The sequence below is a fragment of the Malania oleifera genome, chromosome 10, assembly GCF_029873635.1.
Source record: "Malania oleifera isolate guangnan ecotype guangnan chromosome 10, ASM2987363v1, whole genome shotgun sequence".
NCBI classification, from domain to species: Eukaryota; Viridiplantae; Streptophyta; class Magnoliopsida; order Santalales; family Ximeniaceae; genus Malania; species Malania oleifera.
Window position 1 is genome coordinate 31,396,592 of NC_080426.1, and position 27,446 is coordinate 31,424,037.

Sequence of the window (27,446 nt, forward strand, 5' to 3'; positions counted from 1 at the left end):
AGTTCTACTAAGTGCTTTTAGTTCATTTGTGATGTGTGTGAACCGAGTGAACATGAATGTGATGGATTCTCCCTCATCCATTTTAAACATTTCATACTCATTGACTAAGATGTGAATTTTGGACTTCTTAACTTGTGAATTACTTTCATATGACTTCAAGTTTTTCCCATATTTCTTTACCGACTCACAAACACAAACACGATTGTATTCATCATCACTTAAAGCACAATAAAGAAAGTTTTTGGTTTGAAAGTTTAGCTCAACTAACCTTAGTTTCGATTTCAGACAACTCTTTAGGTTGTTTTGGTTCACCTTTGGCATTTTTGAATTCATAGTCTCCCTCTGAGATGACCCACCACATCTTGAAATTGTGTGCTTTGATGAAGGTAGTCATTCGATTTTTCCAAGTTGGGTAGTTTGAACCGTTGAACAATGGCGGTCTTGCCACAAATTGCCCTTAGGAGGAGGTACTCGCCAAATACTCCATTTGATCTTTATGCTCTGGATTTTACTCCGTTAAATTCAAGCGTTTGTCTCTGATACCACTTGTTAGATGTCATAACTCGTGGAGTATATACGTGTGCCCCGCAGCGGATATACAATGTAGAATCAGAGGGGAGTGAATGGCTTTTTTCGCGTATTAAAAATTTCTCTGTACAAAACAATAGTCTTGGCAAGATGGCAAACAATCATATCACACTATACAAAATATAAATCATGCATAAGACAAATAATAAAATAAAGAATAGGGAGAGAAAAGCTTAACATCGGGTTTTAACGTGGTTTGACACCAAGCCTACGTCCACGTCTTAGCACCAAGTCAAGGATTCCACAATCCACTATACAATCTCCTTCACTGGCAAAGAAACCTTACAATTCGGGAACAAATCCCTACCACGCTCACCAATAGCCACAAGGATCACCAAGATGCCTTGCAAGTTTGATTCACAAAGAACCTTCACCAAGTTGGTTCACAAAGAATTTTTACAATAAGATGGGTATACAAATGATGTTCCTCAAAGAGCTAATTGCAAATAAAAATCAAACCTCACAAAACTCTCTTAAGGATTGATCAAACAAGATAAATGAGAAAGAGAGAATTTGAGCACTTGTGAATGAATAAAAAAATATGTAAAGTGCCTAGGTTTTGGATTCAAAGATATTTTTCACTATATGCTTGTATAAATGATCAAAATCATCCTAAACAAGTCTATGAACTTGTTTTTATAACCAAAAAGCCCTTATAGACATTAACTAACCGTTAGGAGCAATTCTCAAACAAAACTAGCCTTTTCTAGCCGTTACAGCGCTGGACATGAGGCTACTGATTGACCATTCACTTTCTCTTGTTGACCATTCACCCAAATGGTCAACCATTGCCCTCCAATGGTTGACCATTCACCTGACATGGGAGGAAAAGTAGCTATTGGAATTGATGGTCGACCATTCCCCTGAATCAAAAAAAGTCACCAACATAAAAGTTGTGGAATTTTTTATTAACTTTCCAAGGACACCAAGATCATGCTTTTTGGACTCTTCTATAAAAAGTTATACCCCAAATATCGAAAGGTGTTTAGGAAAGATGATCAGTGCATAACTGAGATTTTAAACCCAATCAAAAAGCCTTTTAATCACTTAAAATATTCTTGGACAAAAGTATATGAAATATATTAAGTCTAATAAAATTTAATACTTGTCCAAATGAGTTTTTCCTTGAATATAAGATATCTTGATAATAAAAACTCATTTAAAAACTTGTTTTGATATCTTATATGCTTAATATGTCATTTATAAAATATTCTTCACTTTCTTAACCCTTTAGGACAAAAGCTTATTTTGACACTAATGGGACCAAGTATTTGAAAACTTTGTCCCTTTGAAAACATATTTGAGTTTAGGATTCATTTGACAAACTCTTAAGTTTAACTTTGAAAACCATGAAAGTTGAGTTTGTGATTTTAGTACAATCCTATAAACTCATGTATCCTAATATTCATGCATTTGCTCAAATCTTACTCAGAAATCATGCAAGAAACACACCTGCAAGAGTTACAACATAGACTACCTCAAACACTCCCCAAAAACATATAAGACTACATTAAGATTCCTTTGGTCATGCTTGGGTCCTTCCGAGTACGTGTCCATTTGATCTCTCCTTCTTGACGTCTACTAAGTTCGATCTTTGCCTTTGATCCAGTACTTCATGTACGAGTACTTGTACTAAACATGATTTGCAAAGATAGGAAAACATTAGGAAAAATATATAGGTTAATATCATTAAAACACTTTAAACAATGATGATGTAGCCACCAAGGCTAACAAGTAGACCTCAAAAAATGAATAGGGGCAATCCTAATCAAAAGAATTTGAACCAAGTACCCCCTTACAAGCAAAACAACAATGTTTGTTATGTTTGTAGCAAAAGTGGGCATATTGCTCGAATATACAAATTTTGAAAATGTGGGTCTTTTCCTCAATCTAATATAGTTGAGAAACCATTTGTGGCAATGCTTACTAATATAAATATGGTCCACAGTATTGAGGGGTGGTAGGCAGACTCAAGTGCTAATAAGCATGTTTGTTATGATAAATCTTGGTTTAAGGTGTATACTCCTTTTAAGGAACCCAAAACTATTATACTTGGTGATTCACATACCACTCAGGTACTTAGAAGTGGTGACGTCGAATTGAATTTACTTCTTGAAGAGTATTAGTATTAAAAGATGTATACTTTACTTCTTCCATGAGAAAGAATTTGGTGTCAGGTTTTCTCCTTAACAAGGCTGGGTTTAAACAAACCATGGAATTTGACCAATATTTAATTACTAAGAATGAGATGTTTGTGGGCAAAGGTTATGCTTGTGATGGTATGTTTGAATTTAGCATTGAGAATAACAATATAGCATCTCCAAGTTCTGTTTATATGCTCTCTTCGCTAAATTTTTGGCATGCTCGTTTATATCATATTAATAGTAGATATGTAGGAATCACGAGTGGTTTGGGATTAATTCCAAATGTTGATAAGGATTTTGAAAAATGTGAATCATGTAGTAAAGCTAAAATAACAAGAGGGCTTTATAAAAGCATTGAAAGAAATACTGAATTAGTAGACTTAATTCACCCATATTTGTGTGAATTTGAAGGAATTTTAACTCGTGGAGGAAATAGATATTTAATCACTTTTATTGATGATTTTTCAAAGTTTACGCATGTGTATTTGTTGAAAAATAAAAGTGATGCTTTTGTAAAATTTCAAAATTTCCTTCTCAAAGTTGAAAATCAGTTTTATTAAGCGTACCAGCCCAGGAGTATAGAGTCAGAGGGGGAGTGAATAGACTCTTTTCGCATATTTAAAATTTTCTCTACAAAACAAAATGTTTGACAAGATTCAAGCAATTATATCATAGTATATGGAATGTAAATTATGTACAAGACAAATAATAAAGACTATAGGGAGAGAAAGATCAACACTGATATTTTTACGTGGTTCAGCACCAAGCCTACGTCCACGCCTTGGGGCTAACCCAAGGATTTCACTATAAACTTCTTCACCGATGGAGAAGTCTCACAACTCAGGAACAAATCCCTACACTAGGGAACAAATCCCTACCACGCTCACCAAGAGCCTTCACCAAACGGTTCATAAAGAACCTTACAACAAGATGATGGAAATGCAAGGAGATGCTCCTTAAATGAGCTAATATTGAATACAAATCAAACCTCACACAATTCTCTCAAGGATTGAATCACACAAGATTAGAGGTAAGAGAGAATGAGCACTTGAAATGAATAACTAAAATGTAAAGTACAAAGTGCTTAGGTTTTGGATTTAAAGATGTTTTTCACCAATAATGATCAAAAGCCTTACTAAACAAGTCTAAGAACTTGTATTTATAGCAAAAAACCTATTCTAAACATTATCTAACCGTTGGGAGTGATCCCCCTTTGATTGGCTCGAGAACTAGCCATTTTCTAGCCATTGGGGACTAAATCCCAACGCCACTCGTCAACTATTGACCCTCGTTAGTCAACTAGTGGCCCTCACTCGTCAACTAGTGACCCCCATTCATCGACTAGTAGCACTCTGCCAGCAATCGTTAACATTCTGTATGGATTCGTCGACGAGTTGCACCCAATCGTCGACGAGTGCCCCAAATCAGAAAAAGGTCATCAACATAAAAGTTGTGGGATTCTTTCTTAACTTTCCATAGACACTAAGCTTGTCCTTTTTGGACTTTTCTAGCAAAAGTTATGCCCCAAATACCAAAAGGTATTCAGAAAATTTGATAAGTGTATAACTAAAGTTTCTAAACCCAATCAAGACCAAGTTTGTAAAAAATTATAACACTCATATGATTTAAAACTTGTCCTTATGAATATATACTTAATTTTATTGAGGCTTTATGTAACAACCCGACCCTTTATACAGACCAGCACCGTCAACCCAAATACAAAATACCTGTACCTGTTCAAGATACATAGACAACCCGCCCTAAACAGGGACCTACAGGTGTAAACCATACATAATTACAATGTAAATGTTGCAGAAAAACATAAACATTCATTGGAATTTCTACTAGACTTATACCAGAGCTTACTAATACATCCATAAGTACATAAATCCAGACATAGAATAAATTATGTTATTACAATCCTCCAGTAAGGACCTTAATCCAAGTATAATATATGGTTTGAATGCTTGTGTAAGCTAAACCAAAATACAATCTCCCCAGTCCCTTTAACTATTAGGACCAACGTACTAACGGACCTGAAAACAAAGGTTGTATAATAGGGTGAGACACCTCTCAGTAAGGAAAATAGTGTTACAACAGTGTGTGACTGCATATATGCACATTTTCATACAAACTCATACATTTGAAACATTTTTTTATAATACTGTAACACATAACATTTATCTGCACATCAAGTATTTAAATCATGCATATGATTATTAGAGCACCTCCAACTTGATATGACAATTTGCCTGTTTACCCCGTGGTACGGATTGTGCACTGATTGCCTCTGACAGTGTCTTGTTTGTGCAGACAAAGGCGAGCATCTTTATAGTTCGATCGCCCCCAAATTTATTTTTACTAGCAGCTTACTAACTCCTCACAGGTCGACCATCTAACATACCCTTACTAATTTCTCATGTATGGTTGCACTGTACTGCCAGCATCAGTACCTAGCCCTAGGAGTTTATTTCAACCCCCGAACTGGAGTATCTTTCAACCCTTTTTTACTGAAGTTTCTTTCAACTTCTTTTGGTCACAAGCTGTGGTTCCAGTATCATATATACAATTTATAGCAAAATATAGTAACATGTGCAATTCTAGTATTTTCACAAATTTCAAATAATCACATTAGGTTCAAACCGGTGCCTATCCACTCAGTTTACCTCTTTTTGTTTACTGATACAGCTCGGTGTATCACCAACCTTTGTTTGCCACATACTCAGTATAATAAATTGGAACTCCGTTCCCATAATCTATATCAATAGTATAGAAAATTCATACATTTCCATTTCAACATATATCACACGAGTTTAGTTCAAAAATCCGCTAAATGATATAAATTCAGTAAACTTCATTTAAAAAGAAAAGTAAAGGATTCAAGCATCTCCTATTATAATATAAATGCAAATAAGTGATTTTCATAAGATTTGGAGATCATACGCCAAAATCCTCGTTTTTACCAAAAATCGTAAAATCGTAAAACCGGCATTTCTACTTGGTAGAATTTAGCAAATAAGCAGTTAAATCATACATAATAATATAAACTAGCTATTTTAGCGGTTTAGTTTTTCCAAAAATGTTGTTGTAATCAATTTTCCCTTACCTTTAACTCGAAACGAAACTTCGTACGAAACGATCCAAACCAACAATCCGGAACCTCAAAACCTAAAAACCACATAATATAATCTTACTATATTTTCTACTACTATCCAAATATCCAATCAAAACTGAAATCAGATCCTTACCTCGATTTTTGGGAAAACCCAAAAATCTCCAAAACAACGATCTGATGCACTAATATTGTAGAACTTCCTCCCCTGATCCACGCAGGAACCTCCATTTTTTGAGACGGATATCTAACAACGAAGAATCTTAGAGAGAGAGAGAGAAAGAAATTTCGTTGGTAGAGAGAGAGAGAGAGCTTTTGGAAGCAAACTTAGCTTCTAAGCAACTAAAATGGATATTTATAGGGCCTTTGATCAAGTCCAACTCGTCGACGAGGTGGCGTCTTCGTCAACGAATCCACCACACAGCTTGTCAACGAAGCCATCCCTTCGTCGCCGAACCCAAGTTTCGGATATTTTTCTAACCCGCTCGGTATTTGCTCGTCGACGAGGCTCTGAATTTCATCGACGAGGCTCTGAAGGACTTAATCGACGAGTGTAATTCCTTTGTCGAAGAACCCAGCTTATTAAGGTTTGGGTCTCTACACTTTTAGACATAAAACTTGTTTTGGACTAAGTATATAAAATATCATAACACAAATACCACTTAACACTTGTCCCATTTGAAAACATATTTAAGTATAGGATGTTTTGTCAAACTCTTTGTTTTATCTTTGAAAACCATGAGTATTGAGTTTGTGACTTAGTGATAACCTATAAACTCAAGTGTCCTAATAAGCATATGCAAATTGCTCAACTCTTGCTCATAAATCATGCAAGAAAAAAACCACAACAGTTACAAAATAAGCTACCTCAAACATTCCCCATTACAAATAAACAATTCTACTTCAATCTTCATTGGGTGTGCTTGAATCCAAACTGAGTGAGTGTCTGTATGATCTTTCCTACTCGACGTCTACTCGATTCGATCTTTACCTTTGATCCAGTACTTCATGAACCTGTCACTAGAACCTGTACTAAACATGATCTGCAAAGATGGAATACACTAGGAACTACAAATAGGTTAATATCATCAAAACACGATAAACATGATTATGTAGTCCCCGAGGCTAACAACCTCCCCTTTTTGGATGATGTCTAACCTATTAAGAATTTGCTTAGTCTTTACAATTGAGTTTGACTTACCATAACTTATTATGCAAAGATAAGTTTACCAAGAACCACTAATGGGTTATTATAATCAAAACAATACAATTTAGAACATGTAGCCACCAAGGCTAACAAGTTTGGTAGAAAAATTAAGAGAATTAGAAGTGACAGAGGTCATGAGTATGAATATTTTGAATTCAACTCATTTGTAGAATCCTTAGGAATAATCCATGAAGTTACTTCACCTTATTCACCCAAATCAAATTGCACAGATGAGAGGAAGAATAAAACTTTAATAGGTTTGACTAATGCCATACTAATAGAATCAGGTGCACCTCTAATCTTTGGGAAGAAACAATTTTAACTACTTGTCATGTATTGAATAAAGTGCCACACAAAAAGACCAAAGTTACTCCATTTGAACTTTGGAAGGGGCATAATCCTATTTTATATTATCTTAGAGTTTGAGGTTGTTTAGCCTTTGTAAGGCTCACAGATCCTAAAGGACCTAAATTAGGTGCTAGAGCTTCTACTTGTGTTTTTATTGGATATTCTATGCATAGTACGACCTATAGATTTTTAGACATTGAGAAATCTTTGAATCAGGGGATGCTATCTTTCATGAAGAGAAGTGAGTTACATAAAATCTTCTAAAAATATTGCGGATCCATTAATTAAGGTCTTAGCCAGAGAAAGGGTCTTAAATACATTGAGGGGGATAGGATTAAAGATCGTAAAATCATGAACCATATATGAGCATACCTATCCCAAGGACCAGAGATCCTATAATTGGGTTCGATGGGAAGAACGAATCATATGGTGGTCGTAAGAAATGCACTATTATTTTTAAACTCATCACTATGATGTAAGTGCATTTATCCTGTAACAGAGGAGATTGAGTTTTTAAAAACTCCTAATGATAATCTGTATCTGTTATGAGTGGGGTGTCAGAGTTACAGGAGTACCTTTGACAGATTTCACCTATGTGAGTGTGGAAGTGGGGCTGCTCTCTATGAAAATTGGGCTTGTTCTCAAATATGCTTATGAAACTAGGATTAGTAAAAGGCCGAAACGTGCTTACTATTAAAGCTTATGTCAACACCTAAATGATTATGTGTGAGCAGTAATACTTTATTTCTCTTAAGCAGACATAGTTCAAGCCTGAGACCACTACTGACTCTGGAGTAAAGATTATTGTTCGCTAAGTGAAGCAGAACACACCTTCATTATACATAATTATTCATCTTTGATTGTTAAATTCTCTACATGCATGGTACATACATAATATTAAAATGCGGGGGGAATTGTTAGTGTATTTTAATATTATTATTGTATTGTTAGTGTATTTATTATTTTGAAAAAAAATATGTACCTTGGACTAGGTTATGGCCATTCATTCATGTATTTCATAAATGCATAAGATTAATTATATAAATATACCTTGAATATAGGTTTGTATCTACTTAATATATACATATCATATTTATTAAGTACATGGAGAATGAAGGGTCATTTTGTGCCTACAAATAGACCCTTGAGTCATTAGCACAATACACTAATCTCTTCTCTTCATTCTCATCATATCATCCTGTTTTTTGAGTTTAGAGAGTTTGACAAGCAAAGAAAGGTGTTTTTTTGTGGAGCATTGGACTCCTACATTTGTGCGAAATTAGAGAGTCATACGATTCAAATTAGGCTGTTGCATGTTAGGGGAAACAAGTCTTGATGAGTTTTGCTGCACCCGTTCGTGCGCTAAGCGAATAAACCGTAAAGAACATGAATTTCCTTAAAGAGAGTGAGATATTCGTGCCTCAACCTATTTTTGAATTGTGATTTTATTTTTATTTTTTTTGTATCTAAGTTTTATCATTTTATATTATTAGTTTTCTAACATATTTCAATGCCTAAAGAGATGATTATTGTGACAAATTAGTATTCTCTTGAAATCAAATATGGAGATCTCAGGGGCATTGTTTATATTAAATTATGTTTTTTTTTTTTTTTCGAAATACACGAGGAATGGTGGTCGAGCAAATAATTTAGCAACTAAGCTGATAACAATAAAATGAAGATGAACTTATTAAATGAGGACAACAGGTGAAGATTCTGTGTCAAGTGATTTCCTAGCAATGTAATTATACAAGAAATGTTTATTTAGTACACTTTTGAAATTATATAGTATGAAAACTAACTAGAGATTGAAGAAATGTTGATGAAAATAGAGATAAATCAGTAATGACATCTTTCTAAGAAATCTTATTGAATGTATTCAAATAATGCTATATATATATATTGAAAAAAATATACTTCTAGGCTTTTTAGCACATTAGTTTTTTTGCTTTTGACCTTTTTCTGTCACTCTATCTTTGTGTACCGTAGGAGCGCATATAACTATATTCCTTAATCTATTCTTATACACATCTTCTTAATTCTTGAATCCAAGAAAACTAATTTATTTATTTCCAAAACCAAAAATTTAGAGCTTTACACAATGTTAAAAAAAAAAATGTGTCCGGTCTAACAAACTAAAGCTACTAAAGATCATCGTAATGATTTTTACTTTGTTGGAGTGTGTGACTTTTCACTTTTTCTCTCTAATTTTTTCGTAATTGCAATTGTTTATTATTATTTTTTGAAGAAAATCAAGGGTCTATTAAGTTGTGAAAAATATATTTTTTTAATTTTTAAAAGTATCAATTTCTAAGTAATTATAAAAAATTACATTATTTTTTTTAATTTTTTATGATTTTTAAAAAATAAAAATAAAGAGTTTGTTTAAATATACAAAACTTACATTTCAAAAGAATCACAAAAGACAACTTGTTTTTTAACTATTTTTTAAATTTTATATAAGTTACATCTGAAATAATGAATTTGAGATTTGAATTTGGATTTGCATCGATTTAGAAGAAACTCCATACAAAATTACAACAAATAAAAGTCCAAAATCTAAAATTTATCCCATATGCAAAGTAACAGTTAAAATCTAGAAAAATAATGAGAAATATTTTTAAATTTTTTATATAAATTTAGAAAATTGAAAAATAAAGTGATATTTCTACAATTATTTGAAAAATTGGAAAAGAAAAATAAAACTGTCTTCTCAAGAAAATAGTATAAAAAATTTGTTTGTTGTTTATTTATTTTCAAACGTTGTAAAATGAAAAATTAGCTAAATTTTTTCATAATTTTTTAAATAAAAACTGAAATAAAAAAAAATATTTTCTGCAGCAAATTTTCATAATTTTTTAAATAAAAACTGAAATAAAAAAAAATATTTTCTGCAGCAAAATGAGGCATAAGCTTATGATAGAAAAGTTTTACACTAATGCAGTATTTTGGTTTTGGATTTAGAATTGTGTAAATTTAATTAGATTTAATATAATATTGTATTGGATTTTTTTAAAAAATATTCATGCAAACTCGAATAGAAAATTGAAACTCCAAACTCTCAAACAAAATAAAAAGAATACTTAAATGATTATATTAAATTAAAAAGTGGTTGTCGTATTTCAATTGTTCTACATAAAAACAATTAAAGGTCTAAGTTATATTTAGTTTTTGTTCTTTTTTATTTTTGATCTAGTCAATCATCTAATAGAATTGGTCGAACTTGAATGAAAAAAAATAAATTCAAAGGCTAGATATCTTTAAAAAAATAAATTAAAATAAAATGGACATGAAAAAATGTACTATGGAAAGATAATGATAACGATATGTTTTTTATACTAAGATTATATTTTTTGAAAAGATACGATATTTATAATATAATTTTCAAAACGATCCTTTAATAAAAACTTTTATTTATTTTTTATTTTTTATTTTGCTATATAAGAAGTAAGATAATATTTCTATATGATTGATAATTTTTTATTTATGTCCTACACATAATGACCCACTTAATTTAGATAAAAATGAAAAATAAGATGATTTCAAAAAACATTTTTAAAAAAGTTAATCGTGAAAAAAAATTATATTATTTCATCAATAACTCTATAGAGAAAAAAAAAACAGACATATTAGTAGTAAATTATAGAAATGATTTTTTTTAATTCCAAATTAAAATTTTCAAATTATGATCTTTGATAAATATTTTATACTTTTGAGTTTTGGCCCACTGCAATAATTTATAAAATTATAAATTTTGAATTTTTTTAATAGTCAATTTCATGACTCTTCTTTTGATGACACTGACTTGCACAAATTAGGGTTTTTGATTTCAGACCCTAATTCGGTGCTAGGGCAACTTTGCAAATGCTTTCTCCGGATCCAAAGAAAGTGGGCCATCCATGAAAATCCCAAATTCCCCAAACAACCCTCCCTGTTTTCCCTCCTAATCTGACAATGGAGGAGGCGGAGCCCACCACACTGCTAGGGTTTGAAATTCTGCAGTCAATCTTCCAATCTTCTCTCCATTTTATGCAGAAAGCAATCCTATGAGCAACTCACACAACGGCTACCTTGGGACCACTGCCGTCCCTCCTTTTGTCCTCACTCACTGCAGTACTCAATCATGTCTCTTCTTTTCTTTTCTATTTTCTGGGAAAATTGCACTCCATTTTCTTTCCCATTTCCTTTGCATCTCTCACAAGGGCATTTTATACTCTCCCTCAAGGACCCTTTACTGAAAATTGGGTTTGTTTTCTGTTTGCCATTTTGGGGCTAGAAATGGTGAAGAGGCTGTGGTGCTGCGAGTGGATTGTTCTCTGTAGTTTGCTGCTTGTTGGGGTTGGGGTTGTCTTCTCCAAGGAGCATGGTAAGATGCAGCTTCTTTGTCTTTTTTGGATTTGAAACTATGTTTACTCTATTTTACCATTCTGTGAGCTGTCTTTTTGCGTTTGGGGCTTCTTCTTCTGACTGTTCTTCAGACTTGCTACATCTCATTGATTAGGTTTAAAACAATGCTTATTAATAGTGCTGTGGTAGTGAGAAGTCTCGAAGGGTTTAGTTTCTTTTTATATATTCATCTTCTGTTTGGATTCTGAGAAAGTACTGGGAAAGAAAATAACTGATAATTTCATATTTTTATTATCTGGGCCTCCAGAAATAACACCCAATGAATTAAGAACAAGACAACTGTTTTCTGAACCACACAGCACAATGTCGAAAAGGGAAAAAAATATATATCCTTTTTTTCCTTAGGTTTTTGGACTGACATGTGAATGATATCTGGGTTTATGAAAATAGAAGAGAGAGAAATTTCAGTTTCTGTTGCTTTCTGTAAAAAGGGCCTTCTTTTTGAATGTTCTAGAATGCCCTTCATAGCCTCTGATAGGGGACGACCCAATGGTTTGAGCGTGCTACATCCATGTTAGAGGTAAAACTATGGGAAGGTGTGGGAGGGGTTTGAGATGGGAGTAGGCTACCCTGCTGTGTAGTTCAGGCAAGTTAGGTTGCTAATAGACAAGAAAAAAACACCTTCTTGATGTTGCTATTGGATTTAATATTTGAGAGAGAAGATTATTGGACATTAAAGTTTGCTTGACTGTTTTTTGATATGTATTCCATATCTTTGATGAGCATGAACCAAATTGAGTAGGTACAGAATTGATAGTAGATAGATGAACATAAATTCAAGTCCTCTTTTGTTGATGAAATGTACCGGTAGGAGTTGGGAAAAAAATGTACAGGGGACAAGACAATAATTTCCTTTAATAAAATAGGTGAGCCTAATTAATGAGCCAATGATACTATACTTAATATAAGCTATTAACTGAACAGTGATGCGCAACTGGTATTAATATGAGTATAACTAAGCAATTAAATGTACAGTCTTCATATTTTGATGAAATAATGGGTATATGGGTATAGCGACCCCTGGTTTTGTATTCAGCCTTGATCACTAGTTCAAAGAAATGCTTGGATTGTGCATCTTGCATACACTAGAAACAGCTTGCTTTCGCAGATCTTTAGATAATTCGAGTTCCACAAAGTATAAAATATTATAAGTATTTATGAGTATAACTAAACCTTTCCTTCTTGTAGCTGCTACATTAGTTTGTGTGTTTATTGAGTACTTTGAAATAATACTGAGCCCTATCCAATCTTTCCTTGAAAACAGTTGAAAAGAAAAGGGAAAAAAATCATGATAAGGAGCTTGTTTCTGTTAAGAAGCCAATGCAAAATTCTAGTTCTCAAAAGCATGTAATTTTAACATTTCATATTGCATTTACAACACACATGATTTCATCAATACATCACAGAATCTTCAGCTGGGAGACAGAATCTTTACCATCAGTTGTAAGGATGCTTATAATTCAGCAAGATTTCCCTTAAAGTTCATTTGTGGTATTTACATGATGAATAAAGTCACTTTTAAATGGCTTCTTAAATATTTATTTTATTGTAAATCACTAATAATGAGTATGTCTAATTAAATGATGCGTGTCCCTACGCAATTAGGAACAACAAATGAAAAGGAGTGCATTTGATATAGTTTTTAGTCCAAAAATACTTTTATTTACAATATACCCGGTGTTACTCAATCCCCTTCAACAATAAATCCCCATGTTTTGGAAATATTTTGGCATGTAAAGTCATTAAATTGCTATTTACATGGAAAATATTTACTTCATTAAATTTTTTGTCCTTATTTTTAAGGTAGCACTCCTAGAGGTGGTCAATTGTGAAAATGATAGACTATCTCATTTAACATTGGGAAAGTAAAACTAACTAAAATTAGATTTAATAAATGTTTAATATCTGTTGATGCTTAATTTTCCATTTTGTTAAATCTAGTACATCTTTCTAAAAGCATTCTGGATTAATGTTGATTCAATTAGTCTTTAACACCTTAACAATTGTATCAAAGTGGGAGATCCATTATCTGGCAGATGCCGCTCTATTTGGCTGGTGGCTTTGCATGTTATTTTTTTCCACTTGTTTAGGGTTTTCAAAGCCTCATGTACTGAGTCCTTATACACCCAATGTTACAGCTAAAACAAATAAGCACAAAATTACCCTAAAGTATGTAATATACACAAAATAACCCTAAACGAATTAAATTCTTAAATAACCAAAATTGTCCAAACTAAAAGAAAATCCTAATTTCTGAAGCTATAGCTACAAGATAAACATCTAAAGTTCTCCATTGATAGTTGTTCAACAAACTCCCCTTGATAGAGAAAACTGGACATTGAGTGAACGGGAGCAAAGTTGAACATGTAGGAAATGAAGAAGAGGTCACATGAACTGCATTGCATGTCACCATGGAAGAGTTTCTAGAAGAGCCCCCAACTGCAAGTAGCATAGAAGGCTCCAATGTCCTCCAGTAAACCAACAAGGGCTCCAAACAAGAGGTCAATTTAATTTCAAAATCTATGGGAAACTAAATCAAATATTCATTTGGTACTTATTTTATAAAGATGGAAACCTATCACTAGATTTGGTTAAAGAAGATGTGGAGGGAGAAGATGCTAGGGATATGCACATATTTACTGGATGGAGGAGAAATCATCTGAAGGGGATTTTCAACAACGATAGTTAAAGAATTTTCAGCACAAACTCTGGAGCAACTAATTGTTGTTCATTCTTTGAGTTTGAAATGGAAATTACTGAGGTTGAAGACTAATGTCATTGACAAACATATCTGTCCTAGACTCCTAGTGGTTGGCAGCTTTTCTTGAAGCTCGTTGGGAGTCTCAACAACCAAGTTCGTTCAGAAGTCAACATCAATTTTCATCCTAGAAGCACCAATGATATCTAGAGTCAAGTCTAGCGCCCTATTTTAATAAGAAAAGTCACGACTCATGTCCATTTTGAAGAATAAAAAATTTCTAATATTTTTTTTTGTAATCATGAGGCTACATTATGCAACAATTTGCACAAGTGATACTAATATTTGATTTTTTATCCTCATAAATTTCAGTTTTCTCTTGAACTTCTTAGGTGGGCTTATGGCTGCCTCTTGACCACTTAGAAATTAATCTAGGCTGATGAACTCTTTGACATTAGAGGTGGTGTTATGGGTAGGGAGGTGGGGAATCTCTCAGCTTCCAAGACATGTGGTGAGCCTCAAATAGTTAATTGTACTTCCATTGTTGAATACAATGAAGTTTTCTTCATTGAGGCACTATTGGACCCACAATTTTTCCACATCACTAGCTAGCACACACCCTCATAACACAAGGCTTTGGATAATTCAACTTGATGTGCAGGTTGAGTGGCTGAGATTGTTAACAATCCCATCAGTATTATAGCCAGACTGCCAAAAAATTCTGTAGCTGCTGTTGGTTTGTGTGATGGTTATTTGAAGGTCAAAAAATGCTGTTGACCTCCTTGGTGCAATCCCTCTTCATTCTGATGAGCAAAAAAAATAGAGAAGTAATGGCAACAAGAAATTTCTAAACTATGAGGTGTCTTATCAGTTCTAACGTAGGCCATTGTGGTATCAACCTTCCTCAACTAAACCAGGTGGCTAAGAAGTCTCTATTGTAACCATTCTTCCTGTTTTCTGTTGAAGCAACACATGATCACCTCTGATCTGTCAATGGCTCGCTAGTTTATTTTTATTTTTTGAAAAAAGGTGATGCATTAGAAAGGAAGGCCAAGCAAGACGCTTGGACCTCAAAAAAGAATACAACCAATGTAGGCAAGACGAAGCTAGCTACAAAGGAGCTTGCTTCCACAAAAATACATCTAGTAGCATCTAAAATGTAGCGCCCTAACCCGCCACGTAGGCCCGGGGTGCTAATTAAAACATACAAATATCTATATATATATCTCTCTCTGATACCACCTGTAGCATATATAAAAGCAACCCGCCCTAACCCGGGAATCTTGGGTGCACCTGCCATTATTGTAATTAAACCATACAGCAGAAAATTTCTAAAAACATCCAAACACTTTTACCAGAGTTCTATCTAATCCCAAATACATATACACCACTATTTATCTATATATTACAATCCCAAAATAACAAAATAAGACATCTGGTATCTCACCAGCTTTGATAACCACTCCCAGAAGTCTAATCCCTGCCCCAAGGTAAGTTAGGTACAGTTCCCTGAAGGACCTGAAAAATATAATTTGTATGATGGGGTGAGACACTTCTCAGTAAGACGGATTATATTACTATCAGTGTGTGGCTAGAATGAGTTCTCGTGTGAATATAAAACTTCCATATTTTAACTGAATATGAAATGACATTTAAACTATACTACACTGTATATCTGAAAATACATAAATTTGAATAATAAACCGTGGGCTCAATATAGCCCTTTTATAGTAAATTTGCTCATATATGCATAAAAGATACAACCTGGATTGCTGTATTAGTGTCATCATGCTATCATAAACTCATACGACATGTTTCCCTCTATGATGAGTTGTGCGGCCCAAAGGCTGGACTGAACATATGGCCGATCAACCATAACTGAGTCGGAAAAGGTAGTAAGTACGATTGCGCCTACGTATGGTCATCCAGAAACTGCCTCGGATGGGCCCCCTCGGGCAAAAACCTCGAAGTAGTACTGTGACCCAGGTCACCAAATCGTTTATCCATCATCACACTATCATCCCTGTGTGATTGCACTCTTTGCCAACATATTGCTACTGTACCGTGCTCATAACATCACATTTCATATTCATAGGGCTCTAAAATCATATATGGCAATTCACATAATAAAAACTGCTTTATTCTCATTTCATATAAAACCTGTCATTTATTAACTCTCGGCCCCCAGTTGTCATATTAAATCTCGGCCCCCGGCCATCATATCATATCTCGTATTATCAGTAAAAACATTCTACTTATATATATACCATTTAGAAATTGTTCTCATGCCACACATTTTTTATCTGATAGATCATAAATAAATAAATTGACGGGAAAAAACATAAATTGTTGAAAATAGGGTCTGAACATCTCCAGGGTTTTATTTAACTTAAACTGTTTATTTTATAGAAAATAGGAGATTTCAAACCAATCACGTTAATTTTCCCCAAAACAGATAATAGTCAAAACCATCCTTTCATCTACCCAATTCGTTCAGAAAATCATATATGTAATTTAATCGGTCTATATTTCAAAATTAACTGACATAATATAATCCGCTTACCTAGCTTACTAGAAACCCTAAATCCACACCCTGTGGTGTTTGAAGATCAAAACCCTGAAATTACATTTTTCCCAAATTAATCAACTCAACTCACAAAATATTTCTCGTTAAGCACTTCCTAGGCCTTATATACTCCAAATCAACAATTAAACCCTAAAATATCTTATTTACCCTGATTTTTGAGTGGTGCCTGAAAAGTCCCAATCAAAAATCCACTCCGCTAGACTTGTAGAGAATTTCTCCTAAATCCTCGCAGTGGCTTCCGATCATCGAATTAGGCGACCAACAACGAGAAAATTGAAGAGAGAAGGGGTGAGGGTTCGTGGGTTAGAGAGAGAGAAAGACTAATTAAATTTCTTAATAAAGAAGCAACCTAAAATTCTATTTATACCCCTTTGACTCGGCATGATTCATCGACGAAATGGGACCTTCGCCTACGAACTGTAGAAGGACATTCGTTGACGAAAGAAGGGGTTCGTCGATGAACCTGAAATTCCTCTCGGTATCTCTTCGTCGACGACGCTTGAAATTTGTTGACGAACTATAGAAGGACATTCGTCAACAAAAGCAGGGGATTCATTGACGAAACCTTCTGTTTGCCCTTTTTAAATTTTCCTTTCTTTTTTTTCTTATTCATTTCTTTATTTTCCAGGTTCGAGTTTCTACATAAAATGATGGGGAAAATGCTTACAAATCAGCCCCCCAATGCAGAGATAGTAGACTCAAATTCCTCCTAGTTCAACGCTTTCAGGTTTGAATTTAAACGACTCCAGCTATGAAGGATTGACATACATTTTTGAGAGATTATGGAGGTGTTAAGAGTACCTTTCCCGGAAGATTCTCCCATTCCTCTCCTTCCAAATTTCCCAACAGATGGTAGTTGGTATTGCAAGTTTAAAATTTCTGATAAACCCTTTACTTCTGGCAAAACTCCAAGCACCTATATAGTGAAGACAGCTCACTAAGCATAACCCAATGCAATTTCGTCCGATGCCAAATTGATTCCCAAATCTGCCTTTTGAAAGAGCAATGTAGGAATAGATGATTCACTTCTTTGCTTTCCTTCCTACAAAGTATACATTTGGACACCATTTGCCAACTTCTTTTTTGCAGATTATCAAATGTGAGGGTTTTGTTTCTCACTGCTAGCCAGCAAAAGACACTGATTTTTGAGGGGATGAAGGGGTTCCATAATGCCTTAAGAGGCACATTAATGTCAATCTGATAGTTCTTTAGAGAAAGGTGATTGTACAGACTGGCCATCAAGAAGGTCTGAGAACTGGTGAGCTCCCATGCACACATGTTTGATTCCCCCATATTAATTTTAGACTCATATGGAACTTTAAAGAACTCAATCATTTGGGCAAGCTCCTTGCCTCTTAACTTGCCTGAAAAAGGACACATCCCAAAAAAGATTGTTATTGGACAAGTACATAATCTCAGATACCCTGGCTTCCTTTTGGTGGGCCAGACTAAAAAGATTTAGGAAATTTCTTTAAGTGAAGACTTTCCAGCCCAATTGTCCAACTAAAATTTTGTTTTTTTCCTGTTTCCAATTTTAATCGTAATGTGATCCCAAATGACTGCCTTCAGCTTGACAAAGTTCCTCCACAATCCCCATCTTTGACTGCCAGAAGGAAAAACTGGAACCCATTCATCATTATTGTACCTATATTTGATGCAGATCACTTTCTTCCAGAGTGACTTGTCATCCCTGCAAAACCTCCAAAGCCATTTCCCTATTAATGCTTTATTCATAAACTCCAGCTTTTTTACTCCCAAGCCTCACCTAAATTTCAGTGAGGATATTTGAAATCCTCAGACGAGTTTTTCCGGATGAAATTTAGGGGAGGCTTGGGAGTAAAAAGGCTGTAAAAGGCCTCCCCTAAATTTGGTTGTGATATCAATCTCCGGTTCGCAAGAGGATATTTGAAATCCTCAGACGAGCTTTTCCACATGAAATTCCTCAACTTTTCGATGATACATGTAACCTTCTTTGGCATAGGAAAGATTGACATGAAATAAATAGGCTGATTGGAAAGAACAGAATTAATAAGAGTCAATCTATCTTCAGATGAGAGAAATTTATATTTCCAAGTAGCCAGCTTATGCTCCATCTTCTCCACTATTGGGTCCCAAATACGTAGAGAGCACGATTTGACTCCCAAGGGAAGGCCCAGGTACGAAGTAGGAAAGGATCCCAATCTGCATTTTAAGATTCTTGCCATCTCATCAACACCTTCAGAAGATCCTACCGAGAAAATGAGGCTTTTTGGTTAGGTTCACTTTCAATCCTGCAACCGCTTCAAAGCATTGAAGAATGGCTAGCAAGTTCTTAAATTCTGTTGCTAAGCTGCTACAAAATATCAAAGCGTCATCCGCAAATAACAGGTGAGATAAGTTGATAGAATCTGTCTTGTTTCAAATATTTACTCCTTTCAAAAGATTTCTGATGATTGCTTTGGAGATCATATTTGAAAATGCCTGCATGACAATGACAAATAGAAAGGGGGATAACGGATCACCCTGTCTAAGCCCCTTGGAGCTTTTAAAAAATCCACAAGCCTCTCCTACCGAAAAAGAAGCCATGGAAATGCACCATTTTATCCAATTCCTCCATTTCACTCCAAACCCCATGATTTCCATGATTTTAAGAAGACACTCCCAATTCACATGGTCAACTGCTTTTTCCAAATCCAGTTTGCATGCAAAGCTGTCCTTCTTATGCCTCCTTAAAAAGTCTATACACTCATTTGCAATGAAAGATGCATTCAAGATCTGCCTTCCTGAGACTATGGTTAGTTGCTTATTAGAAATGCTCAACGGTATGGCTTCTTTCAGCCTAGTTGACAGAACCTTTGCAAGGATTTTGTAGAAGATACAAACGAAGCTGATGGGCCTGTAGTCTTTGATATTCTCCGCCTCTCCCTTTTTCGGTACAATTACAATGAAGGTAGCATTCAAACTCCTTCCAAATCTTCCCTTCTCAAAGAACTCCTGAAAAGCTAGGACAAAATAAGCTTTCATAACACCCCAGCATTTGTGGATAAGGGTTGATGTGAATCCATCTGGTCCAGGAGATTTATCCCCATTCATGGAGTTAACAGCACTCCAAATTTCAGCCTCCGTAAAAGGGGATTCCAATTTCTTTCTGATGCAATCAGCCAAGGAAGCAAATATTTCACCTTTCGAACTAGGTCTCCAAGTAAAAGGTTCATGTAGAAGATCCTGGAAAATTTTTGAGGCCTCTGATTTAATGTCATCAAACTCTTTACACTCCTTGTTTTTAATAACCATCCTTGATATAAAGTTCTTCATTTATGCAAAGAGGCCATATTATGAAAATATCTTGTATTTTTATCTCCTTCCTTCAGCCAATTTTCAGGATTTAAGCCTCCGAGAAGCTTCTTCACAATCTAATAGTTGAAGAAGATTTTTCTCAGCCTTCTCGTTCAAAGCTTTATTCTGACCACTCAAAGAACCTTCTTCTTCCATTTTATTCCAAGTCCATCTCCTTCAGCAGTGTTTCTGCAGCTTTTCATTGACTAAGTGCTCCTTGCTCCATTTTTCAGTTTTGCTTTTAGTGCCTTCAATTTTGGGGCTAACACAAAAGTTGCCAATCCCTTGAATTCGAATGATTTCCACCAGCCTTCTATCAACCTTGGAAAACTTTCAATCATGAGCCAACTGTTATCAAATCAAATGGTGCATTTCCCCATTTAATCTGTCCACAGTCTAGCAATACTGGGTTATGGTCTAATGTACATCTAGTAAGGGCAATCTAACACATACGAGGGTGTTTAGCCATCCATTCGGTTGGGACAAGAAATCTATCCAGCCATGACATGATTGGTACCTCATGGTTGTTTGACCAAGTAAACTTAGCCCCATTAAGAGGAAGGTAAACAAGGTCCCATTTTGAAATGAATTCAGAGAAGGAGCTCATAGCCTTAGTGATTTTGTTGCATCTTAGTGTTCCGTTAGGGAATCTGATTTCGTTGAAGTCTCCATGTACACACCGGGGTAAGTTTAGCTTCTCTTTTACATTCGACAATTTAGCCCAGAAATTCGATTTAACTTGATCACTGGAGGGCCTCTACACAGCCGTGAGAAGTCATTCCCAGCCCTTGAGAATATTCTGAAGGATTACGGAGATGGAAAAATTTCCCCTGATAATCTCTTTATGCTTAAAGGCATTCGATTTCCATGCAATCAAAATCCCTCCCGAAGCTCCCTTCAAACTTAAGCATGCCCAATCTACCTGATTTTCTTTCCACACTGCTTTCATTGTATTTCTTTCTAAGCTTTCCATTTTTGTTTCCTGAAAGCAAATGATGACTGACCTCCATATCCCCGGCATTTGCCTGACTCTACTTCTTTTTACCCTGCAATTTAGACCCCTAACATTCCAAGAGATTATTCTGGTATTCATTGAATATTTGCAAGAGTATTCTAGGCTTCTCTGCCTTCTTCACTTCGGTTGAATAAATCCCGCAGCTCAGTGTTGCATCCCCCCTGTATACCAACTACCTTATTGATTTCTAATGCCCTTTCAATTGTTCTTTATTCATTTCTGTTTTGTTCTACATTAATCCTGAAATTGGAAAAATCCACAAGTCCATAATTGCATTTGTTAGGGAGACATACCTGGCCGAGAGGTGTTGGGCTGTCATGCCATGTCAGTAAAGAGGTGGGCGTCTGCCTTGCTCACTCAGCTGCTGGGCTTCCACTAATTTGTTTTGGGCCTGCGTTTCATCTCTGCTTTTGGGTCTCCACTCTTTCCTTATTGGCCCAGTTCTCTTGCAGCTTTTAGGCGCCTCTTGCAACTTCAATTTTGGATTTGAATTCAGCTGTGATTGAGAGACAGCTCTGCCACCTAATCCACCTACCCGAATATGCTTGGAAATCTGTGGGTGTGCTTGCCCTTCATGGGCGTAGTCGCGCACTCCTCTTCTTCCTCCTCCTTCCACTGCATCTCGCCTGTACTTGATTTCTGCTATGTTTATTGCTGATTCTTCATTGTTGCTGTTGAGGACCTTCCTGGTATTTGCATCTCCTTTCATCACCAATTTTGAGAATCTTGTTTCCATGGAACTCTTCTGCTTATGTTCTGCTACCCTTGCTGGGTTTTTGAGGATGGGGACATGTTGTTCCACCCTCAGGTTTACTTATATGCAATATCCCCATCTTCAATAAACACGAACTCTGGTATGACCTTTGAAACTCTCATTTGGACTCTTAATCTTTCCTCCAGCCAATCTATGTTCTGCAAATTATCCTGTCCCCCAAACTCTGGTATGACCTTTGAAACTCTCGCTTGGACTCTTAATCTTTCCTCCTGCCAATCTATGTTCTGCAAATTATCTTGTCCCCCGCAGCTAATTGCTATTGCTTCTAATATCCCCTTACCTCTCATATGAAAGGGCAGTCCTTCAATGATTAGCCGATTGAATGCTCTTGCTTCTCTTGGCTTGTGACACTGAGCAACCGAGTTCCACCTTCTAAGTCTCAGAAACTTGTTGTGAAACACCCTTTTACCCGAGTATAACACATCATCTGCAACCTTCTCATTCTCAAAGACGAACAGCAATTGATTGAACATCAACCTCTTAATCCGAAAATTGCCTTTGATGTCCCACTCATTCACGCACCATTTACTGAGCTCCTGCAGGTTTGCATATCCTTCATCAAATCTGCCAATCAGGCACACCCTTTCAAGGACCTCTCTCTTTCCATAGTACTCTACTCGCCAGCTTCCAGGAATATACCAGCGTCTTTTAAGTTTTATTTTACATTCTCCCCCAGTATTGTACTTCCTATCCTGCACAACTTGGGAGTATGTTTTGCTCGTAGTTGTTTTCCATTCCACTTTACTGTGATTTCTTGCTTCCTTGCTGCTCGTTTGCCTTAGCCCTGAAGTCCTTAGCCTGGAAATTGCAGCTTTGAGCTTGAAGCATTCCTCCTTTTTCTTGTCCATTCTAAAAAGAATACTCCTTTATCCTTAACCTTCTCCACTAATCTCAAGACACCCCCTCTAAATTTCCTGATAAAAACATGGTATAGTAGGTTATCGTACCCCATTTTTTGGTTGCAAGTTCCTTTCTTTGCTCCTCCTGAGTTATCTCCTCCACACTTGAGATCAACCAGGGGATGATTTTAGTGTGAAATAATAGAGATCTTGAGAAACCTATCCCACTAGCTGTTAATACTAGAAACTGAAGCTTCCTTTCATTCTGAATCTTGATCTTTATCGAAGAGTTCCCTACCAACAGCAGCCTTCTCTCCTCTATTGCATTCTTAATTATAGTAGCTCACTAGTTTATTGGCATACCTTGGAACTGTTCTGGCCTTGCAGTTGTAACATCACAACCAACCGGAATTTCAGATTTTCCCAGTCTGTTCCATGTTTGATTGTTGTCAGGTACAATTTGATAGTCTACCACATCCTTGCTCCTTGATAATTTGTGAATACATAATATAATAGCCCCCATAAGCATGGTTGCACAAAAGCAATTTTTAAGATTGAATAGCTTATAGTAGCTCATTAGTTTATTGGCATACCTTGGAACTGTTCTGGCCTTGCAGTTGTAACATCACAACCAACCGGAATTTCAGATTTTCCCAGTCTGTTCCATGTTTGATTGTTGTCAGGTACAATTTGATAGTCTACCACATCCTTGCTCCTTGATAATTTGTGAATGCATAATATAATAGCCCCCATAAACATGGTTGCACAAAAGCAATTTTTAAGATTGAATAGCTTCCTCCTAGCAGAATGACAACATGGGTTAACAGAATATTTTTAACATAATGGATTTCATGTCTGAGGGTTGGAAAAAAACATCTTGGTGTCTAGAATGACAACATAAGTAGGCAACACTGCAAGGATAACACAACAAATTTAGGTCTCTTTTGTTGGAATGAACACAAAACATGTCCTTCTAGGTCACCCAAAAGGTGTCCAGAACAATAATTTTTACAGTTTGGAAGAACAAGTGAACTGCCCAGGTAGCGCTGGAGGATTGTTAGAAGTTTCTTTGAACACTGTTTAGCCAGGGTTCCGGACCTTCAGGTGGTTTTGTAGTTATTTGTGTTCAAGATTCACGTTTGTTGAGAAATAACCCTTAATTAGAGTGCCCATTGCATATTTCTTGGTAAGGAACTAATGTCATCGCTCTCATGCTAGATTTCCTGTATTTTGTTGTCTCCTATGAGATTAAGAGTAGTTATTCAATTTTTTATTCAGCTACTTAAACTCGTTGGACAAGGATAAAGAATGTGTCCAAGGCTTAAAATATAAAAATAGTTAGCCATCTTTTGGACAAAGTGGGTCGCCTGATGGAAGATACTGCCTGAATGGGAAATGACTAACTAGCTTGCTTGCTAAACAGTTCGTGTTTTGTACTTTGATGCATATTCATTGATTTTTTATTTTTATTTTTAAAAAAGTAGTCTTAATGTTTTTTTTTTTTTTTTTTCTATTGAGCTTGAACCCAACCACCTTGAGCACTGAGTGGACATCACAATTGTTAAAGCTTGATATGCATTGTTGGCCAGTTGGCCCACAACCTAACAACTGAAGCTTTTAGGTAAAGTGGTCATCTAACATGGTATCAGAGCTGGTTACCAGGAAGTCTTGGGTTCTAGTCTTGTTGCTCAAATTTACTTTGGTATTTAAAAAAAAAAAAAAAATTGTGTTCTCTACCATGGGTGCTATTTATCATGTGTTTCTTTCCACGCCCTGTTGGGCTGCACGTGCGGGGGAGTGTTAAAGCTTGAACCTATCAGCTTAAGCTTTTAGGTAAAGTGGTAGTCTAACAACAACATTTGTTGGTAAATTCATACTCTTTTTTTTTTCCACGCCGGTCCTAGTGTTCAACAAATAGTTGATACATTTCTTGCTTTGTTTTGTGCTTAGATGGCACCCCATGTTGCCCTTTAATGAATCTTTTTATAAGTTGTTGACCATTTTACTAAATTTATGATATGCTAAAAGCTGGAGGAAAATGGTGGATTTATAATTGGGCTGGAACTGAAGTCCATTAAATATTTTGCTTGTAATCATCTTTGGATGCCCCATTGCTGAAATCACTCCATTTTTTTTCCTTTGTTGAAGTCAAAAATCCTTGTTCTATAATGATCCCATTGCACAAAATGGTACCTTCAAGTAGGGGTGTAGTTGAATCGAGTCGAGTCAACACAATAAAATACTAGAACTCAACTCAACTCGAAAATGATAAGCTCGAAACTCGACTCAAACTTGGTCGATTTCATAATTTTTAAACTCAAATTTGACTTGGCTACAAGTTCATAAAACTCGAGTTCGACTAGATTAAGCTCAACTCGATTTTAAATTAATATTAAATGCATATATAAATATATATAATGTTAAATGTAGTTATAAAATATATATTATATGAATATATAATATAAAAATAATAAAATTAAAATGCTCAATTAGGCTTGAAACTCGACTCAAGTACTATTATTGAACTTGAACTCAACTCGTTAAAATTCTTGAGTAGCTCAAACTCGAGTAGAATTGAGTCAAGTCAAGTTAGGGGATAAGTCGAGTCCGACTAGCTTGCGAGTAAGCTTGACTCACTTACACCCCTACCTTCAAGACAAATAATAGTAAAAAATTTGAACCGTGCCTTTTCATCAAATTCTAATTTTTTTTTTTCTTTTTTGGATCAACAGAGAAATTTTATTAAAGACAAACAGGGCATCAAGTAGATGCCATTCAAATATAGCACAAAAGAACAAAAAACTAAAACACTAGTCACTGAATTACATTCAGGAAATCAAGAAGAACAGGGAAGTCCCTGTTATTGTGGTGAAATAGTCACATGCACATTGATTTCTACAAAAATTACATGTCAAATGCAAGTATCTTAATAAAAAGTACTCAATGAGGAAACATCCTCTTGGGACACATGTTGCCATTTCTACTTGACTAAAATTTCTTTGTATAACCTACTAGATGTGTTTGCATGGGCTCCTGCATTGTAAGTTTTGTCTGATTAATGCCTAAAATTGATTTCAAGCCTTTTAGAATCACATCAAGTTATGCAAGAACATGCATATTTCATCAAAACATGACTGGAAAAAAATATTATGGACGTATGGAACTATAATAAACTGGTATATTTCTTTAATGTCTGCAAGGACTAAAGAATCTATTTACAAAGTTGTCATTGTCGTGCCTATAGCTGACCCCCTTTTCCCCCTTGGTGTGGTGCTTATTCCTGACTTTTGAAACATCATTGTTGTTGCTAAAATCATTTTCTGTATTTTGAACAAGAAGTATGCCTAAACAAAATTTCATAGATTCTATAATAAAGACCAATGCATGATTAGCTAATGAATAAACATATGCATTCTTAATTTCTTCAGAAATGTATACATTTTTTAATGCTTTTCTTACATGTTTAATCCATCATCCGTGCATTCTCTTGCATGGAAAATGCTTTTCTATTGGACAGGGAATCCTGCAAATGACCTTGTTAGCATAATAAATGAGAATAGAACTGCACAAAAGCTTCCAAAATTAAACAACAGTCCGGGTCTCGGGTGCATGGCATTGCAGTATGTAGATGAATGCAAGGAGAACTGCACTAGCAGCAACAATACCGTACACTGTGAACCATCAGAAGATGATTTTACTGAAGTTTTTGCTCCCAATTGTGGCGTGGAGCTGCCTACTGTTAGTTCTGTATCTGGCCACATTGTAGGGTGTCAATCCAAGTACCTTGAGCCATCATTAGCATTTTCACAAGCTCTTGTTCGAGACAAGAAAACTCTCTCCCTTTTGAGCAATAAAACACATACTGAGGTAGGAGTAGGCTTGATTGGAGGGCACAAAGGGACTTTCCTTTGGTGTGTTTTATTCAGTAGTGGGCAGGCAAATTCTACATTTGTTCTTGAAGATCTTGGTCTGGGGATCAAGCAAAAGAAAGGGTGCTTCAGTGGATCCAGTACTCCATGCAGTGGGGGACAGAAGAAAACCAATTTGTACTTAATAAATACATTCACCATAGGTTTCTTATGTCTGCATCTTTTGCAACTATTGTACTTCAATTGGCCATGACAATTATAAGCACTTTCTCACGGGATTTTGTTACATTTTTTGTTTATAGAAAATACTAGGAGGATCCTTCCAAATGCATATTTTTGCAACAATTTAATGCAGTGTTTTGTTTGGCATAAAGAAAAAGTGGAAGCAAGGAAAGTTTTATCTATTGTCTGAATTACACGATTTTGTTTCTTGTGAATCCCAGCCATTGTAGGAAATAACTTTCCATTCTTCCACTTTCCTTACTACCAAACACAATGCAAGAATTCAGTGAAAAATTGGAGATTATATTTAGGCTTAACAT

General features: G+C 35.3%; 1 protein-coding gene across 1 annotated transcript; it reads left to right on the forward strand.

Moving 5' to 3' along the window:
* The first annotated feature begins 11,178 nt into the window (after positions 1-11,178).
* Positions 11,179-27,177, forward strand: LOC131166449 (uncharacterized). The gene is made up of 2 exons (XM_058125030.1): positions 11,179-11,765; positions 26,553-27,177. Exons 1-2 carry the CDS (start codon positions 11,678-11,680, stop codon positions 27,155-27,157), a joined length of 693 nt encoding a protein of 230 aa, XP_057981013.1. The 5' UTR covers positions 11,179-11,677; the 3' UTR covers positions 27,158-27,177.
* Positions 27,178-27,446: the final 269 nt, after the last annotated feature.

Bases quoted from the DNA above. Each gene is read 5' to 3' on its own strand.
- LOC131166449 (XM_058125030.1), top strand. From the start codon at position 11,678: ATGGTGAAGAGGCTGTGGTGCTGCGAGTGGATTGTTCTCTGTAGTTTG. The intron at 11,766-26,552 runs GTAAGATGCAGC...TCTATTGGACAG, and splicing joins TGTCTTCTCCAAGGAGCATG to GGAATCCTGCAAATGACCTT.